This window comes from Centruroides vittatus, unplaced genomic scaffold (genome assembly GCF_030686945.1).
Source record: "Centruroides vittatus isolate TY-2023 unplaced genomic scaffold, ASM3068694v2 scaffold_861, whole genome shotgun sequence".
NCBI lineage: Eukaryota > Metazoa > Arthropoda > Arachnida > Scorpiones > Buthidae > Centruroides > Centruroides vittatus.
Genome location: NW_027122718.1, coordinates 2,177,530 through 2,196,917, shown reverse-complemented (window position 1 = coordinate 2,196,917; position 19,388 = coordinate 2,177,530). Strand labels below are relative to the sequence as shown.

At 35.9% G+C, this 19,388-nt stretch overlaps 1 protein-coding gene across 3 annotated transcripts in view; it reads left to right on the top strand.

The window, feature by feature from the left end:
• LOC136990201 (sushi, von Willebrand factor type A, EGF and pentraxin domain-containing protein 1-like) overlaps positions 1-19,388 on the top strand; it is a 104,831-nt gene that overhangs the window by 57,904 nt on the left and 27,539 nt on the right. For all 3 annotated transcript variants that reach the window (XM_067288573.1, XM_067288572.1, XM_067288571.1), the window contains 2 exons: positions 13,518-13,671; positions 17,429-17,818. In XM_067288573.1, the coding sequence (XP_067144674.1) occupies positions 13,518-13,671; positions 17,429-17,818 (544 nt within the window). The remainder of the gene's footprint in view (positions 1-13,517; positions 13,672-17,428; positions 17,819-19,388) is intronic.

Genomic DNA, 19,388 nt, shown 5'->3' with positions numbered 1-19,388 from the left:
GTTTCCACTTTCTTGATCGACTCAACATTGTTGGGATCAGGTCGCACACCCTCGCTATTAATAATATGTCCTAAATATCTCACCTCCTTTGCTAATATTTGGCATTTACTCGGATTTAATTTTAGGCCCTCATCCCTTAATGTACTAATTACTCGATCGACAAGCTCAAGATGATCCTCCAAACTTTGTGAAAATAATACAATATCATCTTGAAACACAAAGCAGCTATTTCCGACAAATTTTGCTAAGATCTTCGTCATAATGTATTGGAAAAAACCTCCCACTATTCTTCCCACCCTGAGGCATCCTACAAAGTTGGTATTTTCCCCATGGTGTGGAGAACGCAAATATGTGTCTTACCTTGGGATCTAGAGGAATCTGGAAATACCCTGCTTTTAAGTCCAATACCGAGAAATATCTGTTCCCATTAAGTTGGGATAAGATGTCGTCTATTCGAGCCATCGGGAATATTTGGGGTTCTGTTATATCATTAATTTTTCGCAGGTCCAAAGTGATACGAATCTCACCAGAGCTTTTAGGAACAACATGTATAGGAGAGTTCCACTCCGATGAGCTCTCCTCACATATACCTGCTTTTATCAGCTCACTAACTTGCTTCTTAAGGCCAGGTAAGTAACTGTACGGAATTCGGTACTGTCTAACGTTGACCGGACGTTCCGACGTCAGGCTAACAGAGTGCATATGTCTGCTAGTGCCAGATAACTCGGCAATTTCGCTAGCAATAGCGTCCGGATACTTTCTCAAAATATTTATTATTTTCCTCTTAACCGGTTCATCTAGGTGATCCAATCTCCACACCTCTCTTTCTACCTCTGCCACCCCTACCTCACTATTTATATTAATACAAAATCTCCCTTCACGACCTTGCTTATCTGCCTTAACCACTGATTCGATCCCCACCAACAGCCCAGGGTGCTGGCAAATAATGTCCATCCCGATGATCATCTCGTAACCTGCCCTTTCAGGAAACCCAACACTTGGTGTTGTCGTGCATACCTTTTTCCCATCGTGGAAACAGCACTCGATTGCTACGGCCTCATCACTGTTTATGAGTGCTCCCGACATCCCACTAATACATGAATTGTTTGGGACCACCCAATTCCTATTTTCACGCCTGATATATTCAGTCAATTCATTCTTAATTACGGTCCTTTCTGCACCTGTATCTACTAGACCAGCAATTTCACGTCCTAGGATTACACCTCTTACAATCGGTAACCCCCGGTCTGACAAGTGGATCTTTCTGGTCAGTTCTAATTTAACTAACCGGTCATTCGCCTGACCTTTCAAATGACCTCTGACTAGTTTAAACCTCTTCTCTTGTTGCATTTTCTCGAAATATGGCCTATTTCACCACACGTGTAACAACGGCGCTCTTTTCCCCACCTCTCGCGGTTATTGTTCCCCTTCATGTGCTCGAGTAAAGATGCCATGGACTCGGTCAAACTCCTTATTTGAGTCTCCAACTCCTCTACACGCTTACCCAATTGTACTTCCCTTCTCTCCAACCCCCTTTCATGCTCAACATTTGCGCATACCTCACTTATCCCACCTCGTTTGTTGCAGGCCGATTCGATTTCCTCTTCTTCTTCGGCCTTTACTATCGCCTCATCCAAGGTGTCCGGCCGCCTCTGCATCACCTGCCTCCTAATCTCCGCTAGTAGTCCTTTTATAAAGCATTCCTTAACAGCATTGTCGCGAAGCGTCGCTAAATTAGAATTGCGCGTCACCGCTCGTGAAAACAACGACTTAATCCTAATCCCGTATTCGCAAACCCTCTCCCCTCTTCTCTGGGAGATCTTTAATACCTGATCAAACGGGTCCTGTTCTTTTTCTTTACGACCAAAGCACTTTATAAGAGCCCTCCTTATTTCATCATAGCTCATGACGCCCTGGTCCCTTAAATCGAAAAATAAAGACAAGGGCTCACCTTTTAGGCGGGCTTGAACTACGGTGACCTTCACAGTCTCATCCCAGCTTGCCAACGACGCGACGTTCTCGACGGTTTGGAAAAACCTACTCACATCTAAAATATCTCCGGGCAGGTTCGAAAAACATGGGATCATGCCCATAAATCCCGTTACAATAGGCACATTGCCCAATTCCCCTGCCCCTGAAGATCCGCTGGTAATTTGTTCATCCATAGTTTACCGAAACCTTTTGGTTTTACAATAATATAATTTACAATTCCAATGGCTATAATTACAGATATAAGCGGCAGTAGGATGAGGGGTTAATACAAGATGCACGTTTGGTCGGTCCTTTTACAACAAACAACCCGATCAATATCCTGTCGCGGACGCCAATGTTGATTATCCGATGGATCTAAGTCCACGGATGTAATAAGGATGTATGTTAAGGACTCAAGTAATGACCAATTACACGTGCACGAATTTGGCGAAACAACAGTAATTTATTCTAACAGTACAATAACCGCGAGATGCTTCCTAACCCTCAAGTTTACACGATACACGACTTAAAACTAACGAAATTTACAATACTCTATATACATATATACATACACATTTTCCTTCTATACAATAATTGCATATATTAGCCTTCGACGAATCACGGTATTATGTTAAGTAAATGCAACACGATCTCGAGTTCCAAGCGTTCCTTTTCTTTACGTTAATTCACAAAACTAATAGTTCTTTCCGATACCTGAACGTAATTTACGTCACCAGAAGTACGTCCCTCGTTGATACTTCTCAATTACACTACGATGGAAACGGATTGTGCTTCCCGACTGAAAGTGGTCGCCCTTTCTAGACTCCTGTTCTCCCGGTCTAACTCCGACGTCCTTGCTGACCCTTCCTCGGCAACCTTCCTCGACGAATCCAAAAGCAGCCAAAAAGTGTCCTCAATCGTGAGAGTCCCTCAATTTATATTTCCCGCTCTCCGGAAGTCCGCTTCACTTATTGTCCCACTCTGGACCAATCAGAAAGCTTCTCACGTATCCTAAGGTGACATCATAAGAAAATTCCACGCGACACGGTACAAACCAAGAAAACCCGATACATACAAAAAGGAAACCGAGAAAATAATTAATAATAATAATAATAACAATAATACATAGTTGCGTAGCACTACAGTAGCTTTTGATAATAAGGTTATAAGCAAAAAGAAAACATTGTGTAGTTCGAAACAGTACAATTCATCCTTGATATGATTTGTCAAAGCTTAACATGCCATATTTTAAATAATCAGAATAAATAAATTAAAAATATATAAAATATGAGAAAAAAACTTAGCCTATTCTGACTTCAATCAGTTAAATCATTTTAAAGTATAACATAATTGACAATCCCATCAGTTCTAATGAGAAATTTAAAAATTGTATTTTAATTACAATTTTCTAAATAAAAATAATCATTGAACTAGGAGATACATTAATGAATTTGTAAATTAAACTGACTGAATGCTGGATGTATCAGGTCAGTCCATAAGTCCATGCGCATTTTTATGACCTTGAGAAAAATCTTGTTTTGCTGTTAAAAATGTCAGTCTAATGTGATAATTTTTACACTGAAGTGTTAAATTGGTTCTCATTCATATAATACTGTTCAGAATTGTGAACATTTCAGTTGTTTATTTTCGTTAAAATGGAAGTAACCGATGAATATAAAAGACATGTTTTAAACTTTTTATTTTCAAGTGGTGAGAATGCTACAAATGCAGCCAAAAAAATAAATACTGTACATAATCAAATTGTAATTAGTGCAAGGACTGCGCAGAAGTGGTTTGAAAGATTTAGAAACAATGATTTTAGTGTGGAGGATAAGGCTTGTACTGGAAGACCCGTCGACTTTGATGACGATGCTCTCTCTGCACTAGTTGAAAGCAGAACCATCTTTAACAGTTGATGAAATTGTGGAACGTTTAAATTCATCCCGTGGAACTGTTCATAGACACCTACAACAAATTGGAAAAGTTTCAAAGCTAGGAAAATGGATACCACATGAATTGTCAATAGCTAACTGACAACAACGTGTAAACATTTGCACGTCTCTTTTATCCCGCATTGCTTTAGAACCTTTTCTTGGTAGGCTGGTTACTGGAAACGAAAAATGGATCCTCTATAATAATGTGACGAGAAAAAGACAATGGATGGATCGCGACAAGCAGCCAAAACAGACTGCAAAAGGTGGGTTGCATCCAAAAAAAATTCTTTTGTCTGTTTGGTGGGATATGTCAGGTGTAATTCACTTTGAGCTGTTAGAACCTAATCAAACAATTACAGCTCAAATGTATTGTGAGCAATTAGAGCGTTTAAATGAAAAATTGAAAAAAAAAATCGACCGTCGTTAGTGAACAGAAAGCAGGTTCTCTTGCAGCATAACAATGCCAGACCACACGCTGCAAAAATAACTGTACAGAAACTTGAAAGCTACAACTGGGAAATTTTACCTCATCCACCATATTCGCCAGATATTGCTCCCAGTGATTATCATCTTTTTCGCAGTTTGCAGAATTTTTTAAAAGGGAAAACTTTTGAGGATGAGAACAATGTAAAAAAGTCTATTTCTGAATATTTTGATTCAAAACTGAAATCATTTTATGAAGACGGGATTAAAAAGCTACCATCAAGATGGCAAGAAATTGTACAAAATAATGGTGAATACATTATAGATTGAAAGAAACTTTAATTAAAATTTTTTGCTGCTTTTTTTGTAGATAAAAATACGCACGAACTTATGGACTGACCTGATATTTTGTGTAGGTGTAGTGCAAGCATGTCAAACTCAAAGGCTAACACGGGCCAAATAAACAAGATTTAAGTTTATGTGGACCACAAAAAAAAAACAAAAACTTTAATTTTCATAGAAACAGGTTTATTTCGAAAAGTATAGTATAAAAAAAAGAACAAGAACAACGATACAAATTAATGTTTTCTTCCTGACACTTTGCATCTCATATCTGCTATTATCTTTCCTGCTTTGAGGGAAATTTTGTTCAGTGATTAATTTCAAAACTGACCCAAGGTGAATGTCAGTAATTCTGGATCTGACAGGAGAGTTATTTCCTTTCATAATTGTAAATAACTGCTCATATTGATAAGTACTTCCAAACATGGAACTAATTTCATATACGAATTTTCAAGTATTTTCAAACCTGGCAGGTAAGTATTTGTGAAATCCAGGCACTCCAACTTCACTGAATTTTGTTTTCAAATTTGAATTGCCACTGGATCTCAATTACAGTCAAACCTGTTTTTATGCGGTGGATAGGGACCTCATAAAAAAAAAAAAAAAAAAATCGCACGAAACTTCATGAGTGACTATAAAAAATAGTTTTTGCAACACAATTAAAAAAATATTTTTTTATGCAGTGAATAGGGACCGCATAAAAAAAGTCTCACATAGAAAATAACTTGTTTTAAAATCGGTCTTAGTCTCTAAGGAAATTACCTTCCTCTTCACTTTGTTTTTGCCCTTATTCATTTTCAGGGATTATGTCTAAACATAAAATAAAAATCCTAAAATTTTATATCTAAATAGAAAAAATAATACAGTACATTTTATCGCTTTGAAATGAATCTTATCTTAATGGTCCAGGAATGTGAAAGCACTTTGAAGGTTTAATTAACGTAATTAAAACACACGTAGAATTTATTGACAACAGATGTCAGCACTCGACTGCATCGTCTCGTCTATCGTCTGTTTTACATATTTTTGTCCAGGTGGTGTTTTGTTGACTTAAAAAATAAATTATTTCATTTTTCGCATATTCATGCAATAATATTACTACAATAAGTTCATTTATGCTATAATAAGTTTATTTAGCTATAATAAGTCAACGTGAGACATGACAAATCGGACGAGACTAGTCGCCAACTATACCGCACAAATAAAAAAATAAAAAAAAAATCGCACAAAAAAAACTGCACAAATAAAAAATTGCATTAAAAAAATCGCACAAAAAAAGACCGCATAAAAACAGGTTTGACTGTACTTCCATTTGCATTTGATTAGGTATGGATTCTATATTTATTTTAAAAATCTAAAAAACAAAGAAAACTTGTCTTCTAAAAATTTAAAATCTGCAAACCTTGCTTCAAATTCAGTTCTAAGGTTTAAAATTTTTTCTACATATTTTTGATACAATGCAGTTTCACTTAAACTTGATTTGTTCATGTTGCATGTCAAAAAGTGCATTAAATCTTCATTTTTCAACTGCTTTTCCCAAAGAACTAGCTTACTAATGATCTGATTTCACAGTTTTATATGAATTAAATTTAAGTGTTTTGTTATATCAACCATGAAGAATAGATATGGCAACCATACTTTGCCAAAAAACAGGCTTATGTCTTGATTTTTAGTTATTAAGAACTGGCATATTTCTTCTTTCAAGTCTCAGAATTGTTTAAGAACCTTGGAGCAGGATAGCCAACATACCTTGGCATAGTAGGACATGTGATGTTCCCTATGAGAGACAGTACGGTGCGTGAACATAACGGTACAACAAGAAGTACAAAATTAATTTTAACACAAAGTACTCTTTATTCTCTCTAAACAGGTTCATAGAAGGGATCCCAACTTTACAAATCTGGTCACGATAGTATATACAAACAGGGTTTTTCCTTGTCCTTTATAACAACATCGAAAACCACTGGTGTTGGAACTAAAAACCATAATGCGCATAACAAGTAATACGCCTGTTTTTTCTTGAGCAACTTACAGCTAACGTACGTCTAACTTTAAATCTAAGGAAATTGAGAATATAGGAAAGATTAAAAAAAAGGGAAGTGGGGATGAAGTGAAATACCTGGGATTTCTTTGGTCGGTGTGCGCTTTGGGTAGGATGCCAACTTAATGTTTTGTTCTTTAACTTTATCAATGTCGTATCTATTAGTAGATCTAGAGATTATTTGGGTCTCTCAACGTGTCCTCAAGACTCTTGCCTGTGGTTCTCTCCTTTTGGTCTCTTTGGCCTCACAGTCTCTGCTTCCGTTGTTCTCCAGTCTATAGCCCTGCCTTACACAGCCGTCCTCTCCAAGATCTTGCCAAAAAGTGTCCGTTACGCTGGCCGTTTTGCCCTAAGCATCCTCAACTCTTTTGTTCTATCAAACTTCCAAGAACGGCTAATCCCACCCAAGGGCAATAACGGTTCAGAGCGAAAATTCCAGGAAAGATTTAGAAAAAAAGAGAAAGCAGAGTATTAAACTAAAATAAAATAAAAGTAAAAATATATACAACATTATGGCTGAAGCCACAGACAAACAAGAATATTCACTGTCTAATTCACTTAAAAAAACAGAGAACTGTCACTGAATTAAGCTTCAAATCTTATGAAATTGATGAATTTTGATAAATGTCAACATATTTTTCCATGTTTATTACCTTTGTCCATAATACTTCTTGATGTATAATGTGATGCGTGTGATGAATCTTGGATTCATCATAAATTTCACTTATTTTCACTTTCCTGGTTATTATACAGTGGGAAAATATGGTGATCCAGCAAAATATGACCCCCCAGATTTTTACATTTTTGGACTTAGAACACCTTGAAACATCGAGAAATGAAAAAATTCAGGAGTTATTTCTGTATGTATGGACGTTTTTGTGCACAATTTTGTTCATCCTGTTTGAAGCTTAATAACTCCTATGCTTTTGTTGAAAATTTCTGAAATTTTGCAGGGAGGTTTGTTTATTAGGATTGATGCTATTAAATTTTGGTGATTAAAGGTCGAGGGGATTGGGAGATATTGGGGGTCGTATGTATCTCCAGTTGGGTCAGACTTTGTGACGATTTTACTGGTTATAGGCATTTACAATTTTTTATAAAACCCATCCCTACCCTGAAAATTAAGCTTCTTGCTATTTTATAATAGTTAAAAATGTAAAAAGTGTTTTAGTAAAATATGATAACAGATGATGCCACCAAATGTTGCCGGAAAAGTTGAGCAACTTGCTGGATTTTTTTCCCCCGTTTCTTTTTTTTTTTTTTTTTTGCAATCAGTAATGCCATGAAACCATTGTTTTTCCAGTCATTAGACAAAAGCTCCATTTGTAGCTACAGAAGTTAATTTTGACAGAGGTAGATTAGAAATCTAATTGAAGAGGACACAGTAAAATGTGCCAAAATGCATTTTATATGTTGGAGTTAAATGATGTATATTGTAAAATAATGGTCTTAAATCTCTTAATGATAACCCCCTAATATAAGTGGAATTTTACAGTAATTAAGAATAATTACAATGTTTTAATATTTCAGAAGACACTTTCTAAATTGCATGCCAGTAAATGACATGATTTTAATGACTGTTGCAGAGGCATGTAGTATGTGGTGTGTGGATTATGTGAAGATTTTAGTTTTGTTCTAACAATTTTTTTGAGATGTATGCACTGCAGATTATCTGCATGAAATTACAATAGCTGTAATTATTTCAATGTTAATTCTCAGAATATTGAAAGAACAAATAATGATTTTTTTAATCCTAATCATTGTTTGTTTGGTTTTATAGGATAAGGCAATATAACACAAAAGCAATCTGCCAAGGGAAAATTCTATGATAAATTGGGTCTCAATTTAGGTTAATATCTAAATAGAGGCCAATATACTTTATAAAAATGAAGAAAATTAAAAAACCTTTGATGGCAGCCTGTTGGTCAGTCACAAACCCAGGTCCAACTACCTAAGTTCAGTAGTTGGACCTGAAGTTATGCACTCAGTCACTGATAGACCCTAATTGTTGATAAAATTTTTAAATGTCTAATACAATTATTTGTTTATATTTTGTACAGAATATGTAATTTCTGAGACAAAAATCAATAAATCTTGTCATCTGCTTATTAGAGAAATCAAAACAAAAACCACTGCTATTATAGTTGTTAATAAATTTATCGGTAACTGTGTTAATTTTATTAGTGGATTTCCCCCGTCTGTAATTTGAGATTTTTCAAATATGTTTTTATTTTTAATAAATTAGTGAACCAAAGAATTTGATCAATAGGTTATTTATATTTGGTTACAATTTTGAGCACCAATTAGTTTTCTTTTTAAATTCAAATTTATTTTGCTTTATATTCCATGTTTCAATAGATGACTGCTGAATGTTGGTTAATGTGTAAAAACCAACTAGTTCAATAACCTAAAAACCAGAAAAATTTCACTTACTAGTCAAACATTTTCATCCATTTTCAATTGGACACCTTCAGGCTGCAGAAAAAGTTGTAACTGCATGATTTTTGAATGATCTGTGTGAAAATAAGTTATTTTCTTTGTTAAAAGAAATACACATGAAACCAAAATAAAAATGAAAAAGGAAACTTTTAATTAAGGTAAAAATTTTTAGCTACAGGTTCTTTTAGGATGCCAGTATATTTTCTATCCCGACAGATGGAAATAATCGTATGAGCGAACAATATTGTACAAAAATTTCCCGACTCATATATAGCTCGCGACAAAGGGAAAATAATTAAAACTAATCTTACACTAATATTATACTATCACAAATACGAATAAAAATGAAAAATTAAACTAATATTAAACTAAAGGAGGAGAATAAAGAACAGGTAAGAAAATGTAAGAAATTAGGAAAGGGGTACCCAGTCTTTGAGGTCTTCGAAAAATCAGTCTCTTTTATAACGTCCTTGGCGAGGGTCTTTCACAAAATATGTGGAGGGGATTCTCTTCTTCCTTCCAGTTCAATCGCTCGTTGACAGTTCAGATGCGAAAATTCACAGTTAATTATCATGAATCAATCACAAACAAAATGGATCGATCACAACAAAATCTTTAGTCTGTCTATGAAACGCTACTCTTTCTTTTCTGCACGCTGCCAGAACGCGCCAGAAGCTCGTCTCACTCCTCTCTTCTCTTGAGTCCGAATCCTTTCTTTTTTCTAGTTCATGACCCTTCTGCCCTCTGGTTTTGTACTCGTTCCCTCAGGGGCCACGCACCCTTTCTTTGTTTTAGGGGATATACGATGGCCATATAAGAAAAGGAATTTTGGAGAGACATTCCAAAGAGGAAAGACAATAGGCAAAGAAAAGAAAGGGGATAAAAGCGTGTGGAAGTGAAAATAAAAATAAAAATAAAATACGTGGTACGATCCAAAAGTTCGGGGAATGCAGTAATCTATGACAACAAAAGCACGTATTTGAGGTTACAGCATATAAAATGGATTCTACCAAACCTTATCTATGTGTTCAGGATAATTTCGCCCATGTCACCTGATTAAACCACGAGCGCTGCCGTTTTTTTCCGGGGATAGTTACCTTTGTTCGGCGACGTAATAAAAGTGGAGTTTCAAGAACAACCCCCAACATTAAATTTTGTCAGCGTTTAGGTAAAACACCTACGGAGACTTTAAAATTGCTAAGAAAGGTGTACGGTGATTCTACGGTGAAAGGTCACGGTGAAGTCGAAATGTTGTAGGTTGTTCTTGAAACTCCAGTTTGATTACGTCGCAAAACAAAGGTAACTATCTCCGGAAAAAAACAGCAGCGCTCGCGGTTTAATCACATGACATGGGTGGAATTAACCTGAACACGTAGAGGTGGTTTGGTAGAATCCATTTCATACGCTGTAGCTTCAAATACATGCTTTTGTTGTCGTAGATTACTGCATTCCCCGAACTTTTGGATCATACCACGTATAAACTATATACAAACACATGGTGTACAGCCACATCTGAAACTAATGTGTTGTTGCCTGCTGATTGGTGGAGCTGTTTCAAATGATGCGTGAAGGACGCTTTTTTTGAATGATGCATTTGAAATACCTGGGCCGCCACTGATCAGAGAAGACAGTTCCCATATGTACTCATGTGAATGCTGTTGTTTAAGGGGGTGAAGGAAAATGTTCCACACATTGGGGAACGTGTCATCATCTTTGAAGTTGATGGCCTTCTTATTTAAATCTGCCTTGTATATCTCCAACAGTTCAAGGTAGCAGAGGTGTGCTCTGTTGGATGTTCGATGGAGGATCCTGGTCCTATCAAATGGACTTTCACATACAGGTTCATGGCGTAAGAAGATAGTACCCATAGAAATGTCTGTATGGTGTTCCTTTAAGCCAGTGTTTCCCAAAGTGTGGTACGCGTACCCCCAGGGGTACGGGAAGAGTTTAGTGGGGGTACACGCTGCACCGTGCTTCAGCTGTTCCTGGTGCAACAAGCAGTTTACTTTTTTTCGATTACAAACATAGAAAAATAATAAAAAACTTCGTTACTTCTTAGTGGTTTCGCCGGGTGCTGTGATTCTGTGTATTCCTCCACCTTATGGCCAAGACAACAGTGTCACACAAAAACCTCCAGTATCTACACATTGAATTGTTACAATGTGCGCGTGTGTATTTTTAGCTTTTGTGCGATTTTTCTAACAGGAAAGGTTTGTTGTGCGCTTTAGTATTAATAAAAAGCTAAAATTGCCGAATAAACCAATTTTTCTGTAGCTAGTTACTACAACTAACAATTCTTAGCAGAGACTTACTTTGACAGTGCTTCTAGAAAGACGAAAATGAGACCTAAAGTCCATATCGCTATATCTAGGAACAATATTTTCCACATAGTCTTCTATTTTGGCTTTTTCGATTTTTCAATTTCAGCAGCATATAGAAATGGAATATCCTCATTATCTTTGGTTTTTGATTTTAAAAAACATCTCATAATCCCCTCTACTCTCGGAAATACTATTTAACAAAACAGTCACAATCGCCACCTTCTCGTTACTTAAGTCAGCCATCTTGAAAAGTGACCTCTCAACATTACTCTCAACGAAAGTGTTTCTTTTTTCTACAAAACGTGACGTCAGATCATTCAACGGAGGAACTTACGGAAAATTCACTGTTGAGTCAACCGTCAAACCGTCATTCTCATGAACTGGAGATGAAAAAGAGCCTATTCCACTTTGCGTCATTTGTTTTGAAAATCTAACAAATGAAAGCGTGAAACCTTCCAACTTAAAGTGCCATTTTGAGACAAACCACAATCAGTACAAAGATAAACCCATCGATTTTTTTGAAAACAAACTTAAGGATTTTGTTTATGTTTTCAATTGCAGCAGCATATAAAAATGGAATATCCTCGTTATCTTTGGTTTTTGATTTAAAGTATATGCAATTTTTTTTGACGAGGGGTACTCAGCATTAAGAAAATTATACAAAGGGTACACAGATGTCAAAAGTTTGGGAAACACTGCTTTAAGCAGATGATGATCTCTCTGTTGGTGGATCCAATGTACTCTAATTCATTGTTGGTTCTACAGCCCATAAGGGAGACAGAGTATATACCTAGCAAGTGTTGCCAAACTGGCAGGTCTTTGGCATTTCAGAGGAGAGAAAATATATAGGGGCTCCATTCGTAGGCCAGCTTGATTTTATATGCTGTTTCTTTGTATATAGGAACAAGAACTACGTTGTATGTGATTGCCCTGTATGTCTCTGAATGTGATAGTATACATGTTAGGATAATTCTTGCATTTACATGATAGGATGCAAGAATAAAGCACTATCATCAACCAAGCAATTCAGCATGGATTCTGTACAAAGACTATTACGGGCATCTTAGAACACTCCACTCCACAGACAGCCCAACACCTGCAACCCATCACGTTCAGAGACATATGGAGTGATCACATCCAATGCAGTTCTTGTCCCTATATACAATGAGATAGCACATAACATCGTCATCAAGCTGGCCTACAAATGAAGCCCCTATATTTTTTCTCTCCTCTGAAATGCCAAAGACCTGCCAGTTTGGCAACACTTGCCAGGTTTATACTCTGTCTCCCTTATGGACGGTAGAATCAACGAAGAATTAGAGTACATCAGAGCCACCAACAGAGAGATCACCTGCTTAAAGGAACTTCATACAGACATTTCTATGGGTCACTATTCCACTGCACTATCTTCTTATGCCGTGGATCTGTATGTGGAAGTCCATTGAATAGGACCAGGATCCTCCGTCAAACATCCAACAGAGCACAACTCTGCTACCTTGAACCATTGGAGATATACAAGGCAGCTTTAAATAAGAATGCCATCAACTTCAAAGATGACATGTTCCCCAATATGTGCAACGTTTTCCTTCACCCCCTTAAACAATAGCATTTACATGAGTACATGTGGGGACCATCTTCTTTGATCAGCAGCTGCCCAGGTATTTCAAATGCATTGTTCAAAAAACAAGTGTTTTTTATGCATCATTTGAAACATGTCCACCAATCAGCAGGCAAAAACAGATTAGTTTCAGATTGTTCAAAAGTCATGTCATTACAGTTCATTCTGCAGCCTGAAGGTGTTCAATTGAAAGTTGAAAAAAAGGTTGATGAAATGTTCACTTGACTAATAAGTGAAATTTTTTTGGTTTTAGATTATTGAGTTAGTTGGTTTTTTATTCCATATTTATATGTTGAATTAGAATTGCAATTTATATTGTAAAATTTTGTATCTACATCTTTGAATTGATATATTTTAATTATAATTATTTTTAATGTTATTAAGTTGTGGATAGTTTGATGATAGTTTCATTAATGTTTATATTTTAGGTTAGAACTGGTTCTGTAATTACTCATGGAACTAAATATTTTATATTCTGCAATAAACCCTACAAGTTGCAAGGGATAATAGAAACTGATGACAGTGAGAATTCTATTGTATGTGAAAAAAAACAATGGCATCCAAAGCCTGAATGCTTACTTGGTATGTAATATTAATAATTTGCATAGTTTTATCTGCTTTATGTAAATTCTCGTAAAAGTTCATTTTTGAAAAATGTTATTACTTATTTTTCAAATGAATGAAAAAAATTCTTTATGTACTGTCTTTATAAATTGTTTTTACAGAACATTTTATAATTTAAATGAAGCTGAAATATACACAATGAATTTGGAATATATTATAGTATTATAGTTATAATACTATAATATTATACTATAATATTAATAATTTTTAACTAATTTTTTCAGTTTTATAGTTTCATTGCCAATTTCAAACTTAAGTTTTCACTATAATTATTTTTAAAATAGGAACTATTAAACTTTAACAAACCATTTATTTATTTGTTTACAAGAATTATGCAAGGCAGTAGCAATTAGGCAAAATGAGCCTTCCCAAATAATAACAGAATTAGCCCAAAACCAAAATATAGCAACACAGCAGTAATATAAAAACAGAGGTCTTTCATACAATATTGTTTGTATTTGTAATAGTTAAGATATAGTAGGTCCTGTATGTTTATGACAGAGTTGATAAATCTCTAAAAGGTCCTCTGAGATATTAAAAGTCTTGTGCTGGCCACATGGTCGGGCTTGCCCTTCTGTTGGCTCAGAAAGTTCCAATTACAAAAAAAGTGATACTTGAGATACATCAAACAAGAATTCTTTCTCAAACTCAGAGCCTACTGTACCTCCAAAAGATACATTACTAGTACAACCAGCTACCCACTCCACTATTCCATCATCATTCACCACTACTCCGGACATCATGTCCGCTTTCCAGCATGATTCCTTACAGTTATTACTGGAGAGGAAGTATGTGGCCAACAAGAGCAGCAACACTGACCAAAAAGATAGAAGATAATAGAACAGAAAGAGAGCTGGCAACACCACTTTTGGATCTTCCCAGGGGATAAGAAGGATAAATTTGACCACGTGGCCAGTGCAATACTAACTTTCTTAGTGTATTGCACTGGCCACGTGGTCAAATTTGTCCTTCTTGTCCCCTGGGAAGATCCAAAAGTGGTGTTGCTGCTCTTGTCAGCCACATACTTCCTCTCCAGTGATAACTGTAAGGAGTCATGCTTGAAAGCGTACACAATGTCCGGCGTGGTGGTGAATGATGATGGAATAGTGGAGTGGGTAGCTGGTTGTACTAGTAATGTATCTTTTGGAGGTACAGTAGACTCTGAGTTTGTTGCTTCATCCTGATCACTTAACAAGAAGTCAGACTTTAATGTGTCTATATTTTATCATCTGTTTCCCTTTCAGTGTAATAATTTCAAACTGTTTAGGCATCCTGGATGCCACTTAGAATGGTCAATCATACACTGGCTGGAGTGGTTTGTGCATCACATCGTTCCAGATGAAAACATGTGAGGATGTTGATAGTTCTGTGTGTATGAAGATGAATTTTTGTGAATGATGTTGCAGCTGTACTGGACACAGACTTTTGATGAAGGTTCTCAGCTTGTAAAGGAAGGTACGAATGTCCATGGGTGGGAATTGTCATTCATTAAGTTAGCTGGGAGTCTGATTGTCCCTCCCTAGGTTAGTTTTGCAGGTGTCATGTTGTGCTCTGGGATTACATATGATTTCAGTCCGAGTAGAACCGTTGGCAGGGCAGTTACCCAGTCATCTGCTAGATGGGCTCTTAATACTGTTTAATTTAAGTTGCATTGCCAACATTCAATTATTCCATTAGAGGCACGGTGGTAAGCTGTTGTTTTAATGTGGTGGATTCCAAGTTCCATTGGTGAGTTTGCTGAACAGCTGGCACTCAAATTGTCTCCCATGATCTGTCATGATTTTTTTGGGAATTCCAAAATGTGCTAACCATGATAGTAGTATTGCACTGGTGACAGCTTTTGCCAAAATGTTTGGCACTGGAACTACCTCAGGCCACTGGGAGAATGTGTCCATCAAAGTTACTAGATAACTGAATCCATGGCCTTTTTGTGCGCTCTGAGCAGTAAAGGGCCTAAAATCACAAATAAAAAAAATAATAATAATAACTGAATCCCTGTGGGGGAGGCAAGGGTCCAAGAATGTCAAGATTGATGAGAAAACCAGGATTTGACAGGTATGTGCCAATGCTACTGATTGTGTGTTTCCATATCTTGGCATGTTGGCAGGAAATACATATCCTGGCCAATTGAGAGATGTTTTTTCTTAGTGATGGCCAAACAAAGTATTGAGCCATGAGATCCACCAAACCTTTTATCCCTGAAAGTACAAATCTTTAATCTTAAACCAATGTGGACAAAAATTTGTATGAGTATTATCTAAACCACAGAATTGACACTAAGCTATACACAACCCCAAAATATTGATTTAATTTCTATATATAAATTAATTTCTGCCTACATATGAGTTACTGTTTAATCACTGTTTAATGCTAGACTATGTATAGCATTAAACAGTGGTCATCAAAATTTTTCTGGAATGAATGGTCAGATTCTCCCATTTGATGAGTCATGTAGTTATGCTTGATTGTTCAACTGAATGCTCTAAAATTTGAGAGAGCATATGGTTGACTTGAGTAGCTTGGTTAGTTTCCAGCTGTTCAACTGTGCAGCAATGATGTCCTCCAATGCAATTACTTAGTGTAGTGCAATGGAATTTATTCTCAAGCATGCATCTGCTGCAAGGTTCTCGGAGCGAGGTAGATATCTTATGTTGGTAGTAAGTTGCCTGAACAGAATTTATGGTGACAATATAACAGAATAATTGTCACCATATATTCTGTTTCTTGTATGCCATCCAATTAAGGGCCAGTAAGACCAAAAATCATTTTGGTTAAGTGAATTAAGTTTTGCTGGATGTGTAATAAGTCTGTTCATTAGTCATAATAACTAAGTAGTTTTTATAATTAACATATGTAATTGTTCTAATGTATGAGGATGGCAATGAATCAGCTTTATTTTCAAAAATCTCCATACATTTTCTATCCAAGACAGATCCAGGCTTGATGCTGGCCATGGGAGTACATCTGCAGCCAGGCTTTGGTTTTCCTAGCATTGTGCATTCAGATAATGGGATATTAAAGTATTCCCTTGCCATGTTTTCAAATCTGCTATGGAAACTTGCTTGTTTTGGAAAATGTAGCATTGAAAGGATTGTAGTTTTCTTCCTAAAACTTTTCCTTGACAAGTGTTTCCCCTTTCTCAAAAACATTTGATTATTCCCTGGACTGTAGACTGAGATATCCGCATATCCTGTGCAATACTACATCAAAAGACTCCTCCTTTATACTTCTGGATAATAATTTTCTTAATTGGTTCTGATACTGCCTTACCTCTCACTATTTTTCACAGACATTAATATAAACTGCTAAAGGTGACTTGCCTTTTATAAGCTAGATGTGTGACAAGAAAAACTACAAGGAATTCCAGAAAATCTTCCAAAAATTCTTTCTGAATGAACTTCATTGTAATGTGTTGCCAGATGGTTGTAAGGTTTATATAGCTGTGTATTCCAAACTAATAAAATCCAAAGTAGTAAGTTATTGGAATGAACTTGTTTATTTACAAAAGGAATTATTTAGAGTACTTGGTTTAATGTTTATGCAAAGGTTTTTAAATTTATGTAAATTTCTGAAAGTTTTAATGGTGAAAAAAGTTCATTGCAAGCGGGATTGTAATTCAGGCTTGATTTCTTACATGGCTATTTATTATTGATAAAAATTATTTTTAAAATTGGTAAATATTGTTCTTTAAACTAAAATAATAATATTGTTTTAGATATAAAAACACCTATCCCAATTGAATTTCCTGATGAAGATACTACTATAGATGAAGTTAAAACAACTGATATTGCTAAACAAGAAGCTACATTAACTATAAACAACACTTTTATTCAATTGAATACAAGTGATACAGAAGAAAAAAAGGAAATAGATTTAAACAATTCAAATTCATTGAATAAATGCATATATCAATCATTAGATGACAATTTAATAGCTTTTTTAAATGGAAACAGAAGAATTAAATCAGGTCATTTTGTTCATGATACACATCTAAAATTTGGTTGTTTGTATCCTGGAGAATATCGTTTAAGAGGACCAATTGAAAGTAAATGTGAAAATGGAACATGGGAACCGTATTTACCTTCTTGTCATTTACCAACAAAAGGTAAATTAAATTTATTGTGTTATAATTTTAAATAAAAAATTTTTGTTTTCTTCTTTCTTTTTTTATATATATTTTAATTGGAAGTGAATTTCATTTTTTTATTTTAAATTTGAGAAAATATATTTTGTATTAAGTTTTGCCAAATGTTTTTCATGTTTAGCAGTTTTCTAAAACAGAATGCAAACTTACTGAAATACAGTGGAACCTCAGTATACGTCTGCTTTAGAATACGTCCTGTTTGGACGAAACAAATTTTGCTCGGTATACGACTTTTGTTTGGTATATGACTTAATTCAATTATACGCGTCATCTATGAACAAGTAGCACTATCGGTGTACTAGACCAGACTAGACATTTGCGGTGCCACAATTTATAACTTTGTTAAATTTCTTCTGATTTTAATTTGTAAGTAAAATTTTGTTATTTTTATTAATCATGAATTGCAAAAAGGCAAATGAAAAACAACAGAAAACTAAAAAAATGACTAGAATCACAATGGAACTAAAAAAAAGAGATTGTTGAGAAATACGAAGGTGGCATGCGTGTTCGAGATTTAACTGTTGCATACCATATTCCGAGAACGACAATATCGACAATCATGAAAAATAAAGACATTATTAAATCTGCTAACGTTGCGAAAGGGGTTAATACTAATAATCTGTTTAGAAATTGATTTAAGGAGAGTTGGGATGACCTCTGGCCATCTGGTAAAACGGTCGATCACTGTAAGGCAGTAGTGTTTCCCTTCAGCTGGCAGAAGTGGTCCTATCAGATCCATGTGAAGATGGGAAAATCTTGCTTCCGGAAGTGTAAACTTTCCTATTGGTGTCCAGGTGTGGCGGTGAATTTTTGATTTCTGGCAGGGGATGCAATGTTGTGCCCACTGACGGATGTCCTTCCACATGCCCGGCCAAACATAACGGGTTGAAATTAGCTTAGTGGTTGCTGTTGCTCCTGGATGAGAAAGTCCATGTAGGTGGTTGAAAATGGTTCGTCAGAGATTATGCGGCACGAAGGGGCGAGGTATTCCGGATGATGTGTCACAGTATAAGTCGATTTCATTAGGTGGTAAGGATTTCAGCTCTAATTTGAGCGACATAGGATCCTTTAACAATTGATGAAGTTCCGAATCTGTAGCTTGCATTGTGGCTAGCTCTCGGAAGTCTAGAGGAGAAGCAGAGGTGATCGAATCTATCTTGATGCGGGAGAGAGCATCTGCTATTGTGTTAGCTGTACCCAGAATATGATGTATATCTGCAGAGAATTGGGATATAAAATCGAGATGCCGCATTTGTTGTGGTGAACATCTATCTGGTTTTTGTTTGAAGGTGTATATAAGCAGTTTTTGATCTGTGTAGATCGTGAATTCATGGCCTTCTAACATGTGGTGAAATCGTTTTATTGATGTGTATATTGCCAATAGTTCTCTGTCGTAAGCTGACCAGTTGCGTTGATTTGGTGCCAGTTTTGCTGAGATAAAGGCGGTAGGTTCCCATTTCCTGTTGTATTGCATCAGCGCTCCTCCAACAGCTGCATCTGACACATCTACCCATATGCATAGTTTAGCTCC